The 14444-nt window shown below is 31.5% G+C and overlaps 1 protein-coding gene across 2 annotated transcripts in view; it reads right to left on the bottom strand.

Annotated features, from left to right (window-relative positions):
* Positions 1 to 6068: 6068 nt before the first annotated feature.
* Positions 6069 to 14444, bottom strand: part of Nop60B (dyskerin pseudouridine synthase 1 Nop60B) — a 38265-nt gene continuing 29889 nt past the window's right edge. The window contains exons 12-13 of one of the 2 annotated variants that reach the window (XM_067275214.1): positions 13836 to 13997; positions 6069 to 6218 (exon numbers count right to left, since the gene is read on the bottom strand). In XM_067275214.1, the coding sequence (XP_067131315.1) occupies positions 6162 to 6218; positions 13836 to 13997 (219 nt within the window). In that variant the 3' untranslated portion in view covers positions 6069 to 6161. Of the gene's footprint in view, positions 6219 to 13702; positions 13770 to 13835; positions 13998 to 14444 lie in introns of those variants that run through there. The other variant, XM_067275222.1, reaches the window with a different exon arrangement.

The raw sequence follows: 14444 nt of genomic DNA, 5'->3' as shown, positions 1-14444 counted from the left end.
GTTGAATTTTTAATATTTGTAAACTACTTGTTGTATATACACTTTAATTGATGTTTAAACTTATTTTATACTACAGTTTTCTTTACCTTTTTGAAATTGTAATTTAAAGAATAATAGTTAACCTTTTGCTGTATCATTTTGTGATGTCTACTTACCAAAAAAGCATTGAAAATGATTTTTTTGGTCTCATACTGTTTTTGTGGTCTTCAAAATAAGTTTCTATCAAATGGAATAGGTAGGAGAGACAATGAAAGTAATGTAGCATTTGTATCTTGCATCTTACAGAAGAAATTTCAAACTTCTGTTTATGGATAGAATAGCTTTATATGTTGATGTTTTCAAAAATGCATAGAAATCAAACATAATAGAACAGATATGCCCTAATTCTGAACTTTTAAATTTATGGTACATATCAGTTTATATTTGCATATTTTATATTAGTCAAAATTCGAAAGTATAGTAATCTTTGATCATAATTTGAGATCACAGTGCCTCTAAAGCAGTGTTTTATCAATTTGCACGTGTAACTTTTGACATTAACTGTAATCTCCATAAATACATAAGCTATGTATAATGGTAGTTTTTAATTTATAGTCTTCCATAGCCTATAATTCTGTACAAATAAAATTTCATTAATCCATTTTAGGTGTTTTATAACATATACTGTGAATGATATAGGTGTTTCCAGCAATACTTAAATGTTGTGATGTGAAAATATGTAATAATGATGTGGTACTGGAAACAAGGTGCTTATCTATATAAATAATATATATATATATATATATTTTCTTTAAAAGCTTATTTACATCCTCCTCTTTATAAAAATTGTATTCAGAGTTTATTTTTACATAAAACGAAAATTTTAGTTGATTAAATTGATCAAATTCTGTAGTTTGTACAGATAAAATAATTTAAATGTACCATTTAATCTTTTATATAATTTGTAATTGTCTCACTAATAATTATATACTGGTATATTCAAAAATATAATTTTTCCAAGACTACGCACAGCTCCAATTATAAATGGCTTTGAGTTTTTGTCTAGTCATATTCAATTGAATTTATTAACATTAAATTTTAAAAATTGTATAATTTATGTATCAAAATAAAGATCCAATATATATATTTGCTTGTAACTCATTTTTCTCTTAACAATTATTAAACATTTGATGATGATAGTGTAATTATCATTTATAAGAAAGATAAATTTGAATCATATCAGACTTTTTAAATAATTATTAATAATTAATTAAGTTCAATTATTGTATCGTGACAAAACAATAGAAACATAAATGTAGCAACAATTAACCAAATTGTAACCTAAAAAATACTATAAAATATTAATAGTTGATCAGTAGAACCTGTATTTTATGCAGACTTTAGAAACCAAAAACTATTGAAATATTAATTAATGCAATTTACAAGGGGCAGTCAAAAAGTTTCCAGAATTTACCTATAGTTAGAAAATGCAATATAAGATAAGGTTATGCATTGCTGTGACAGAAAGATCAATATGTCTATTCACAGTGTGATAATGCTCGTGTAAGTTTAGACTTGCACAATCATTACTGTAGCGTCTTTGTTGGGCGTGACTGCTTATCATTCAGTGCAACATCCCAGTTCAAGTAGTGTGCAAACATCAAGTAGTGTGCAAACATCAAGTTCATGTGCAAATTGGAGAAAACTGCTGCAGAGACAGTGTCAGCCCTGCAGTAAGTTTATGGTGATAAGGCACTAAAGAAATCTGCAGTTTACGAATGGTTAGTTTAAAAACGGACAAATGTTGGAGGATGATGAATGCAGCAGGAGATCTTCAACATCTAGAAGTGAAGAAAACATTGAAAAAGTTTGCAAACTGATTAAAAATGATCGAAGAATAACCATAACTGAGTTGGAGCAAGAAGTTGGTATCTCTCACGGATCCATTCATGCAATTCTCCATCACGACAATGCACTGAGTCACACATCGCTTGTTGTGCAGCAGTTCCTCACCAACAAAAGCATTCCTGTCATCAGCCAGTCACTTTACTCTCCAGATCTTGCTCCCAGTGACTTTTGACTGTTCTCTACTCTCAAAATGGGCCTCAAAGGGACACGTTTTGCAAGCAGGGAGGATATCATATCAAATACGATGACCCAAATCCAGAAGATTCCACGTCTGCTTTCAACAGTGGGAAGATCAATAGAACAAGTGTGTCTGTACAGGAGAGGCCTACTTTGAAGTAGTTAGATCTGTGTTGCCATACCTCGTGCCACTACAGTGCAGCATCACAATTCTGGGAACTTTTTGACTGCTCCCTCATACTGTACTTGTATGTACTGTACAGTACAGTATAATGTCAACAATATAAAATATCAAATATATGGACAAAAGTCTTTTAATTATTGTGAAAATTGTTCTGAATAAATTCTTTTATTTAAAATATCTTCAAACAGCATCATATAAATAAGATTGAATACAAATTGACTTAGGATATTCTCTTTGAATAAAGAGTGGCAATCTGACATAGTTTTCTGTTTCTGGTCTATTACAGCAAATACTTAGATTTGGACATATAATTTGAAAATGAAAATTCTTAACTATCATAATGTTGTTTGGGCTAAAAGTCAAAGTATCATGTGAGCAAATAAACAAATCAGTCACATTGTAAAAATTTGTAAGTTCTTGTGTGACTTCCTGGCCCTCGAATAGGATGTTACAGGGATTGGGAAGGAAGTCTTATAATTTTCAGTTATTCTATGATATAAAATATAAATATAAATTTTATAGTAACTTTAAAAGCATAGTATTGTTGAATTATGATAATCAATTATTCTTTTCTGAAAAATGAAGTTTAAAAAATTGTATGTAGGAGTACCATCTTCTTCTTCTTCTTTTATCCCCAGCTGGCATTTGACTGCGGGTGTCCGCGCAACCAGTATGCTGCTGTGGGTGCCGCAGGAAGTCGAGCTTTCTCCACAATGCCCCTCCAATGCCCTCGATCCATGGCCACCGCTTTTGCCTGGTTCAAATCAAGCCGTTGGTTCTTGAGGTCCTCCTCAACATGTTTGGTCCACGTTTTCTTAGGTGCAGAGTGTTGGATTTTCCACAGAGTAGGTCGCTGACGGAAGAGCAATTGGTGGGGAATTCGGTTAATATCCATTCGGCACACATGGCTGAACCATCTCAGCCGTCACTGTTGAATTTGTGTCTTAACAGATGGCTGTTGTTGGCATCTGGCTCGGACGGCATTGTTGATGATACGATCCCAAAGAGAGATACCAAGAATCTGTCTCAAGCATTTCAATTGAGTACCATCAGTTGTAGGATTTTATTAAAAATTAATTTTTATGCCATTATTATAAGGCAAAAGCCTTATTTTTATGGTAGGGGTGAGTTTTTAAAACAGTTGTAAATGCCAATAGCAAGTAAAATTTTTGTCTAATACCAGTCAAGGTATGATGTGACCTCCTTGACTTACATCTCTAAAATAGTCTCAATGTTACAGATATAGTAGTACTGCAAAATTTAATTTTTGGCCCATGGATATAAAATACAGTACATGTAAGCACACGCTGAATTAAATTTTTTATACATTTTTGGACTTGTGGAGTGTCAAGAAATGCAGAAATAGGGTCAAAATTTGACCAATTACTATATTTTTCCCCAATTTCCTAATAAAACCAGGAAAGTAAAAATAGCAGTGTAAAAATTAAAAATAATTGATTTTTAGAAATGGACTAATATAGAAGTCTATATTAGTATTATGATACAGACATTTAAATTTATTGATCAGTAGAGAATCTGTAAATTTATGGATGCACATTTTAGTGTTTAAGTCAGGTGCTAAAAGATGCACTTCTAGTATCACGTATTTATCAGAAACTGTTATATAGGCTTGTAGAAACTTAACTTTCTAAACCTAACTTGATTTATTGAATACTAAAGTTTGTGAAGATAGAAGAAACACTATAAAAAGTACTAAATATCTTTTCACTTGTCATTTACACATTTCCGGAAAATAAGTCAAACTCTGCCAAACTACAGCTTGAGGTTATGTCTTAAAAGATGACACAGAAGAGACACTAAGGGTAAAATGTTCATATCTATTTTTATGAACTCTGATTTAAAAAACTCCAGGATGATGATGTATAGAAAATTTTCTATTATTGTATTTTATTTGTCAACCACACAACTATATTAGTGTGTGATCTTTGCTCACAGGTTTTTAAATGGCATTTCGTAAAATGTCAAGAGACCAACAATATTTATATTGATAGAAACAGATATTACAAAAAACTTGTTTTTTAGATTTTAGCCATGCCACTGCCTCAAAAACAATTTTTTTAACACTGATTTTCCTCAATATGCATTTTGGACTTTTCAGTTGGCTATTTGTATAGATTACTCCCTATGGAATTTCAGGACTTTGAGTATATATTTGAACTCGGGACTGAGACGAGTTCAACGATACCCTACTTTTGGACCAGAGACGAAAAATAAGAAAGTTATATTTATGATTTCTTGCCTTTCACAATGCATTCTACGCCATTTTAGACTTTTCTACTAGGCTGCATTTTGACTGTGCTCCCAACGGACTCCTCCCAGAGGGGAGCTGCCAGCAGGCCACCCAGTGTTTAACATCACTAGTAATTGGTTCATGGTAGTTCTTGAACAAAAGAAAAAAAAAGGAAACATATACTGAACTACAAGCAGCACCACTTAGTGGGAAACTCTAAAATCGTGTAAATTCTTTGTGAAAGGCAAGAAATCGTAAATACGATAACTTTCTTATTTTTGGTTTCTGGTCCGAAAGTAGGGTATCATCGAACTTTTCTCAGTCCTGAGTTCAAATATATACTGTCCTGAAATTCTATAGGGAGTAGTCTATACAACTTCCTTTCAGTTCCTCTTTGTTTGCACAAGTACCATCTGGTTTCGTAAAGACATTTTAAATTGCATTAATGTCAATAGCAATTTAGTAATCATCATTGCGGATAGTATTAAATTTTGAATTTATTAAGTCTTTTACTTAATAAATTCAACATATATTATTATAATATAATTAGTAAAGTAATATAATTATTTTTACTTTATTATAATAATAATAATTATTACTGTAAGTAAAAGAACCAATGTAGTTATGCATATTTTAATTCCTTTGAAAGATTAAATATGATTATCATTACACTGCAGTGGTATTTTTATTGATGTAAATATTCATAATCAGAATAGTATGCTTGTAATGACCTCAAAAGTTAATACTTTAGCAATTTTTGTTGAATGGGTACAATTGAATTTTGAAAATAAAATTCAAATAATTAGCTTTTAACATTTTCCTTATACAATTACAAAAAATTCAACCAAAAGCATTGTTCAAAATTCAAAATCATTTTAGTGGGAAACTATAGTTTACCAATATTTATAAATATGCACCAAAACAAATGAAAGTACAGTCAAACCTGTTTTTATGCGTTGGATAGGGACCGCATAAAAAAATCGCACGAAACTTTACGAGTGGCTATAAAAAATAGTTTTCACAACACAATTAAAAAAATATTTTTTTATGCGGTCAGTAGGGACCGCATAAAAAAAGTCTCACATAGAAAATAACTCAAAACCGTACGAAATAGAATTTATTGACAACAGATGTCAGCACTTGACCGCATCGTCTCGTCTATCGCCTGTTTTACATATTTTTGTCCAGGTGGTGTTTTGTTGACTTAAAAAATAAATTATTTCATTTTTTGCATATTCATGCAATAATATTACTATAAGTTCATTTATGCTATAATAAGTTTATTTAGCTATAATAAGTCAACATGAGACATGACAAATCGCACGAGATTAGTCGCCAACTATACCGCACAAATAAAAAAAATCGCACCAAAAAAAACCGCATAAAAACAGGTTTGACTGTATTTTAAAATTGTGTGCAAAGAATTAATGCATTAGTTATGTTAGTTTTTTTTTACATTAGTAATTTAAAATTTGCCCTTGCATATATAAACGATATTTAATTTTCTTAGATATTTAAATAATACAACCCAAATAGAAGATGAGGTGTAAACAAATTAAAACCATAAAGTTTATCACAAATAGTTTCTTTATAATCAATTGATAATGTTTTTACAAGATGCATAATGACATTAAAATTTTTCACGATTTATTTCACAAATGCTCATTCATTGTCCAATGCACTTGCTTTCTTCTTCTTCTTCTTTTCTTTCTTTAAAATCTACAAAAAATAGATATTTTTAATAATGAAGATTTGGTATTCAAAAATAAAATAAAGATCTATTAAACTGGAAAACAATAAAGAAAAAGAGTAATAATTTTAATAGAACATGTCAGTAATTATTTTTCCATGTGATTAAAAACTAATCATAGCAAAAAAAATTTCTTGTGGTTTTTGAAATAACATAAGTTTTCTAATTATGAATATTCTTTTTGATGCTTCTCTGACTGATTTCAAAATATTAAAATGAAATCATAAAATTTTTATCTATTTTAGTTTGCTGATTCAATTTGATGCCAAAATTTGATCCTTCTCTAGAATTTTATTTCAACAGTGGTAAATTTCGTAATAAAGTAAAAGCTCAATATAACGGATCACCTTGAGTGTGAAGAAATTGATCTGTTATAATGAGTAATATGAAAAAGTCTTACTATACAATAAAATCACATTAGAACAAATCTCAATAATGGATAATGGACCTGAAGAAAATATTTGCAGTTTGTGGATGTTTTCTCCGGGCCTACATTAATGTATTTTTATCTCATTGCAGCAATCTGTTCCTGCAAATGTAATGGGATTCTACTGTGTATAATACTGACTTGTCCATTACTCTGTGGACAAAATTTTAGTTGTAATGTAAAGTATATAAGCCATATATCTATTGGTAGATCTAAAGCTTTTCATTTTCTTTTATGATCCATGGCTTTGCTTTACACAAAAAAAAAAAAACTGAACAAAACTAGTCAATCAGAAAATGAAACAGAGATTCACATTACATCTAATTTTTATGTCAATAAAACAAATCATCTGTTATTTTTGCAAATAAAACAATGATTGCAACAAAATAAAAGGGCAACTAAAAAGTCTGTAATAACAGAATAGTGGTCTGCAGACCCAAAAAATAGTCTGTAGTAGCAGGAGTCTGCTACAGCAAATGAGTTTTCTTATATTTTTTGGCCAGACTGACATCAGCCATCCATAATAACATGAAGTCCATTATATCGAGCTTTTAGTGTATAACCACAAAAACAAGAAACAATGGAATAGATGGAGATAGTCTTGTCTACTTTCCTTGAGAATATCTCAAGCCAGGCAAAACAGATACAGTTGCTTCATTGTGATCATGTTTGATGGCAATTTTTAGTAATACCATTAATGTATTTTTTTTTTTTTTTGAAATACAAAAAAAAAAAAAAAAACAGAAAACAGTCCTCTTTCTCTTTTTCAGAAGAAAACACATCTTTCTGAAATTCTTGGTTCTTCATTCAAGAGTTCTTGGGGTTCTTTTGATATCAGATCAGTTTCAGGTTCCATTATGAACTCTTCAATGTCATCTTCATTCATCCCCAATTCAAAATCTCTAGCAGTTGTCACAATGTCCCTAAAATCATGGATGAAATTACCTGTCTCCCTGAATGCTGGAGAGTCACAGCTTTTGCCAAGCAGAATTCAACTGTCGTTGAGTGACTTCTGACCACACCTTTTGAATGAGTCAGACAGCTTCAAGAATATCAAATTTTTTTTTCCAAAACATTTTTAATGTCATCGTTGAGAACTGGCATGCTTCAAAACACCTTGGATTCTATCTCCTCGTGACAGATGTGGTGTTTGTTTCTTCAGTTCTCAAAAAATTTCTCTAGCTTTCTCTTGAATGATAGTCATACAGTGTAGTTACATCTCTTTTCATTTCTCTTTGCTTTTAATTTGGCTAAAAGAATCTCTCCATTTTTTCATGGATAGCACATCTTTGTTTCTCAGGTGTGATTTTCGTTACTCCTTTAGCTGTTTGAGTCTTCTTGATTGTATCTTTCTTAGCTAAGATTGTGCCTACTGCAGACCTGTTCAAGCCATACTGTCTAGCAACAGCAGACATCATCTTCCCACTCTCTACTTTGGCTATTATCTCTTGCTTGGTTTGTATAGTGAGCACAGTCCTTGATAATACTCCACTCTTTTTAGGCTCCATAATATTATTAGTTTCTTTTTAAATAACAAGTTCAGAGAACAGAAATCAACTAGTGCACAAAAACATTATTTAAATGTAAGGTTCAAACAGAATTTGAAATTTGGTGTTAAAATGTTAACAAACATCCAATGAGACAGTTAAACTCTCACCTTTCAAAAATAAAAACAGACGCCAAACTTAACGAGCGCCCAACAGTCTCGCGAAGACTATAAAAAATTCTGTCAGAAAACTAAACAAAAGGCTGGAATTACAATGAAGAGTTTTAAAGTTGGGAGGAACATTATCTGATCGGTATTGGGCTGAGCATCGATGTCAACGTCACCTGGAAACAAGGGAAGACCAATTGGTATTCGTTATTTTACATTGCTTCTTGTGTTTGTTCTACGAGGTATTCATTATCCGATCACTCACTGTATTTGTTTAGTCTGAAGTCAAATAGGCTTGAGGTTTGGTCTACTTCCAATATTCATCATTGTCTTAATTTCAGGATTTTTTAAAATTCTTTCTGCCCTGTGGGCACTAAGAGGGCATCTTTTAGCAAGCCCACAATGGGGTAGCCTGGTAGTGAGGGGTGGGGCCCGACATATCCAGACGGACCATCCCCTGGAAAATTCCTGGGGATTATTTGATCCATCTGGTTTCAATCCCGGGTCCCCTAGAGTGGTAGGCTGCCACCTTCACCACTCGGCCATCCAGCCAACCTTAGTTTCAGGTTTGGTTGATTTCCTGTAACAACAAATTAGTCAATATTGGTATGAATCCTTCCATCTGTGTAACTAAATTTGTAAAATTGTTATTGACACACTTCCTACTCAAATTTTTGTTTTAAATTCCACAACTCCCTGACCAACTTTGTACAAATTCCAAACCTCATGTCATGTCACAGTGATAAAGTAAAACAGCATTTGACTTCTATGCACATATGATATTGCTTCTTCAACTTTTTAGTTAGTTTTTCTAATTGCTGAATTATTAAAATTAAAATAAAATGTTTTATGGTTTTGGATTAATAACAGGATAAATATATGTGGCTTTGAAAAATGACATTATTTATTATTCAATAACAAATGTTATTGAAGAATCCATGTACAAAAGTATGTATTTATTAAATTTAGGGAATTTATTAAGGGATAAACTGGAAAAAAAAAGTCCAAAATTGTTTTGTTTGCAATCAAAAATAAATACCATTTAAATTAAAATTATTTATTTATCATTTCATTAACACTTACCATTTACATTCTCAATTTAGGATAAGTGTGGGATTCGGAGTGTTAAAATATTTCAAAAAATTTTTTAATGAATATTGGATTATTAAAGTACAGTGGGTGATTGGTTAACGAACATAATCTGTTCCAAGACTTTGTTCACTATCCGAATTGTTCTTTAACCGATTATTGATTTACCATAGGTTTTTATGGGAATTTGATTAATTCATTCTGAAAACTCCAAAAAAATAAAAAATATATACTTTCTTACTATGTTTATTTATATGTAATAATACAAATACATATATACACAGTCTTGCATTTTTATTAGTCATGGTTGTTAAAGAATCTGCCTAATGTCAATTGCTTTTCTCTCTTTAGGATTTTTCTAAAATAATTAATAGCATTGTAATTGTAGAGAGCCCAAGCCTATTAACTTCAACCTGGTTTGGATGCCATGCTAATATTGTTGTTCTGACATCCTCCCACTTCTTCAAAAGATCTTTAATAGCAGGTGTTGGCATTAATTCTCTTTTTCAGAAGAAAACATATCTTGCTGAGCTTCTTGGTGTTCTTCTTTCAAGAGGAGTTGGTGTTCTTCTGTCGTCAGATCCATTTCAGGTTCCATTACGAGCTCTTCACATCTGAGAAATAAAGAACATTGATTTTTCTGACTCCTTTAGCTGCTTGAGTCTTCTTGATTATACTGTATCTTTCTTAGATCAGATTGAACTGCAGCCTACTGTAGACCTGTTCAAGCCATACTGTCAGCAATATCAGACATCTGCCCACTCTCTGCCTCTGCTATTATACTCTCACTTTTCAGAAATAAAAACTAATGCAAAACTTGCAAATATTATAAAAGAATTGTTTCTAAGACTGTTAGAAAAATAAAAGGCTGGAATTACAAGGGGGAGTTTCAAAGTTCGGAGGCATACTATCCAACCAGTATATACCGGGTTGAGCGTCAATGTCGACGTCTCTCGCACTCTGAAAAGTTTCGAATTGTTGCCTGAAGACAAGGGAAGACCACTTGGTATTCATTATTTTATGTCACTTCTTGTCTTTGTTCTGTGAGGTGTCCATTGTCTGAACAAAAAACTCTTTTGTGAAAGTGTTCGTTATCTGATTTGTTCATTAACCGATCACCCACTGTATTACAGATTTTTCACTAAACTCCATAATACAGCATAATTAATATGGTAATATAAATTTTAAAATGGCTATATGTTATATTTAAGACTTAGTTTGATCCCTGGCATTTAGCAATGCTTACCTCTTTGTTTAATTTTAAAAACTAATGTTGATTGTTTATGTGAAGAATTATTATAAAATGAATCTGCACTATCTGTAATAGTTTTATGAACATATCTTGTCACTACTTGATAGGCTGTCTTGACTTGAGGTCTATCAAGAAAGTCAGTCAGCCTGAGTCATCCTGGACAAGTTGAGACAGGTAGGAGACAGACCAGCAGGAGAGCTACTAACTCAGCTCCAGATTGATCAACCAACGGATCTAAACTTAGATATAAGGCAATGCAACCATTGGAACCAGAGAGAAACAAGCCTTTGTTGTGAGAAGCAGGCAAGAGATATTGCTGTGTATATATTGGAAATAGTTGTCAAATAAATGAACTTAATCTGAGTTCAAGGAGTTGTAAAGTGTTCTTTCTGGCGGACCACACGATTTAACATTTACTTAAAATACACAAAGTGATTACAATTTATATTTTGTTTAAAGGTCTGATTTTGGGTGATTTTAAAATACCATCTTATTCTATTGCATTGTAAGTCTTATGTAACAAGACTTAATTATTAAATCTAAAATTGTAAAAGCTGTAAAAATTTAAATTAGCTCATTTGATACGGTTGTGCAAAGTTTAAAGAACTGCTTAAGAACTTGGTTTTTAGGTAAAATAACAAAAAATTGATGAATAGCACTTGTGAATTCTTTACATTCCTACTTGATTTAATGTGTGGAGTGAATATAATACATTTCACTGTAATAGTTTTAATGTTGTTTTAATAAAAGGTAAATATTATAAGGAATTTTTTTTTAACTTGCACATAATAATAATATTTTTCTTCTATAAACTCAAGGTTCCTTGTCAACATATTTCAGACCCACAGGGATTCACGGATCACACATTGTTGAGAAATCTGTTATCTGAATTATTTTGAATACCTAGATATGAAAATTTCTACCAATCAGCACTACACACTGTGAACATTTTGTTTTCAAGATGTTTTCAGATAACTGCTTTCTTTATATGATATCATTGAAAGCATTATGTATCTCAGAATGCTATAAAATTAACTGTGGAGTAAATTGTGGATGTACAAGCTGACTGTCTGCAAAAACTATGTTCTCTACTACAGAAGTGATTTTACATTTACTTCACAATTAATTTCATTACCAACAATTTTAATCTCTGGTTGCTATTTGTATGGAAAACATAATATAATGACTGAAAAATCCTGAAAATGAGGTCATCCACGCATCAGCAACAAAATAGAATGTTCCTTTTATATGCCTGTATACCCACTAACTTGTAACAAATACTGCCGAAGAGGAACAGATAACCTGTCCGAAATGCATACCAACAACGTCAATAGTGTATGATAAGTGATAAGTGATAAGTCCTCCGTAGAACCAAACCTTAGTGTTCATAGTTTCATATTGTAACATAAGGACAAAAAGCAATTCACCAATGTTAGAAGTAAGTGTTTTCTTAAGACTTATGAGGGGCTGATTACAATATATTGTACTAGCAAATGAGCCCATTGTTGCACAGGCAAACGATTTAGAGGATTTGGTAAATATTGTACCATACATTTGGAAATTAAGTTATTAATATCAAAAACAAAGAATCGCATCTAAAATAGTACAGTAGAAGCCATTCCTTGGGTTAAACCTTAATCTTTTCCCTCTTCCCCGCCGGGGAAATTTCGAAAAATGGCTTCTTAGTGTGCATTTTCATGACGTACCCTATGTACCAAATTTCACATCTAGGTTCAGTGGTTTGCTTTGGGCAATGATAAATCAGTCAGGACATGCAGTCTAAATCTATATATATAAAATTACAAGTTTTTTTTGTTATAATCTCCTTGCTAACAGTTGGAACCTTTCCATTGTTAGTGTCATCACTATATGAGACAATCTTAACATATTGTCATCCTTCCCTTCTGTTCAGAGAACAAATACCAAAATTCAAGATTACTCTTTTTGTTTGTTGGGATCAGTCACTCTCTATACAGTCAAACCTGTTTTTATGCGGTCTTTTTTTGTGCAGTATAGTTGGCGACTAGTCTCGTGCGATTTGTCATGTCTCACATTGACTTATTATAGCTAAATAAACTTATTATAGTAATATTATTGCCTGAATATGTGAAAAATGAAATAATTTATTTTTTAAGTCAACAAAACACCACCTGGACAAAAATACGTAAAACAGACGATAGACGAGACGATGCAGTCAAGTGCTGACATCTGTTGTCAATAAATTCTATTTCGTATGGTTTTGAGTTATTTTCTATGTGAGACTTTTTTTATGCGGTCCCTATTGACCGCATAAAAAAAATATTTTTTTAATTGTGTTGCGAAAACTATTTTTTATAGCCACTCGTGAAGTTTCGCGCAATTTTTTTTAATGCGTTTTTTTTATGCGGTCCCTATCCACTGCATAAAAACAGGTTTGACTGTATTAGCTAATTGCTCCAAAAGAGACATGTACATAAAAACTTTCAAAAGTAATAAAGAACAGTCAAATAAAAATCTTTCCAAAAGGAGAATTGTCAGTTGGAATCATGTCAGCTCTTTCCAACTATTCTGTTCATCAAAAGAACAGATTTTAGCTCACAATCTGAACATACATGCTAACTAAAAGATCATATAATTACCATTGGCCATGTTTTGTATTTTATATTTACTTAAAAGATCATACTTTGTCTAAGAAACTTCTTCCTGCCAGAAAGATATTACTAAAATTCCCAAATGCTTAGTTTTTTGTGTTGGGTCTTGGCTGGGTATCTTTCAATTTTGTACTGTGTGTTCATATTAATTAAACTTTGAAACATTTATTCTGTTTCTCTACAACTCGTCAACATCCATCTTTCTGCCAATCATTTTTGTCAATAGTATCAACAATTTTCATTCTGATTGTAAGTCACACATCACAATTACAGTTGAGGTTTGCATACACCACCATTCAGGCCTGACTGACTGGTTCTTGTGTGAAAAGTACTTAATATTCATATTTTAAATTACAATAAAGTAATGAATGATTTTTACTTTAAAGGTTATATATTTAACAAAAAAATAAAAATAAAAATAAAATTTTGTTGAATTGAGGGTGGATATCATCTGTCGGCTGGCAATTCCTAATTGTGTATAAAATATAAATAAATAAATTTTATTCATAATAATAACTTAAAACAAAACATTACCTGTTCTGAAGACTCTAAAACAGTACTGTCGTCATCTAATTTCATTTTCTTCTTCTTTTTCTTCTTTTCTTTTTTAGTTATTTCTTGTGGTAATTCTTCTTTGACACTTGGCATAGCTTCTTCTGTAGAACCATTCTCACTACTGCTTGCACTAACATGTCTCTGAAATGACAATTTAAAAAAATTACATCTTTAAGCAGGTCTTTTAATTGTAAAATAAATGAATAGTGCTTGTATGCAGCCATTGATAAAAAAGTTACACAACCAGATAAATTTTTCAAATACGGCAAAATTTGCATACAACTGTTTCACAACTAATTATTCACAGATGACATGTTAATGATTACAGTTGTCTAATTAACAAGGTAATTCCATCAAAATGAGCCTTTTTAAAAGCTAGCAGTAAGAATTTTAAGGCAATGTGTTCAAATTTTCACTTTATCTGTTGTTTAGAAGTCTTTTATTGCAGCATATGAGCATTCCTGGTGTTCAAAGACATTCTCAAACTCTTCCAGCTATGCAGATATACGTATATATCAGACAACCTCTGGATGCTTTAGACCAGTGTTCCGCAACCTTTTTCTACTTGCGGAACACCCTTGACTCAAC

The sequence above is a fragment of the Centruroides vittatus genome, unplaced genomic scaffold, assembly GCF_030686945.1.
Source record: "Centruroides vittatus isolate TY-2023 unplaced genomic scaffold, ASM3068694v2 contig_1154, whole genome shotgun sequence".
NCBI lineage: Eukaryota > Metazoa > Arthropoda > Arachnida > Scorpiones > Buthidae > Centruroides > Centruroides vittatus.
This window is presented reverse-complemented; position numbering and strand designations above follow the sequence as displayed.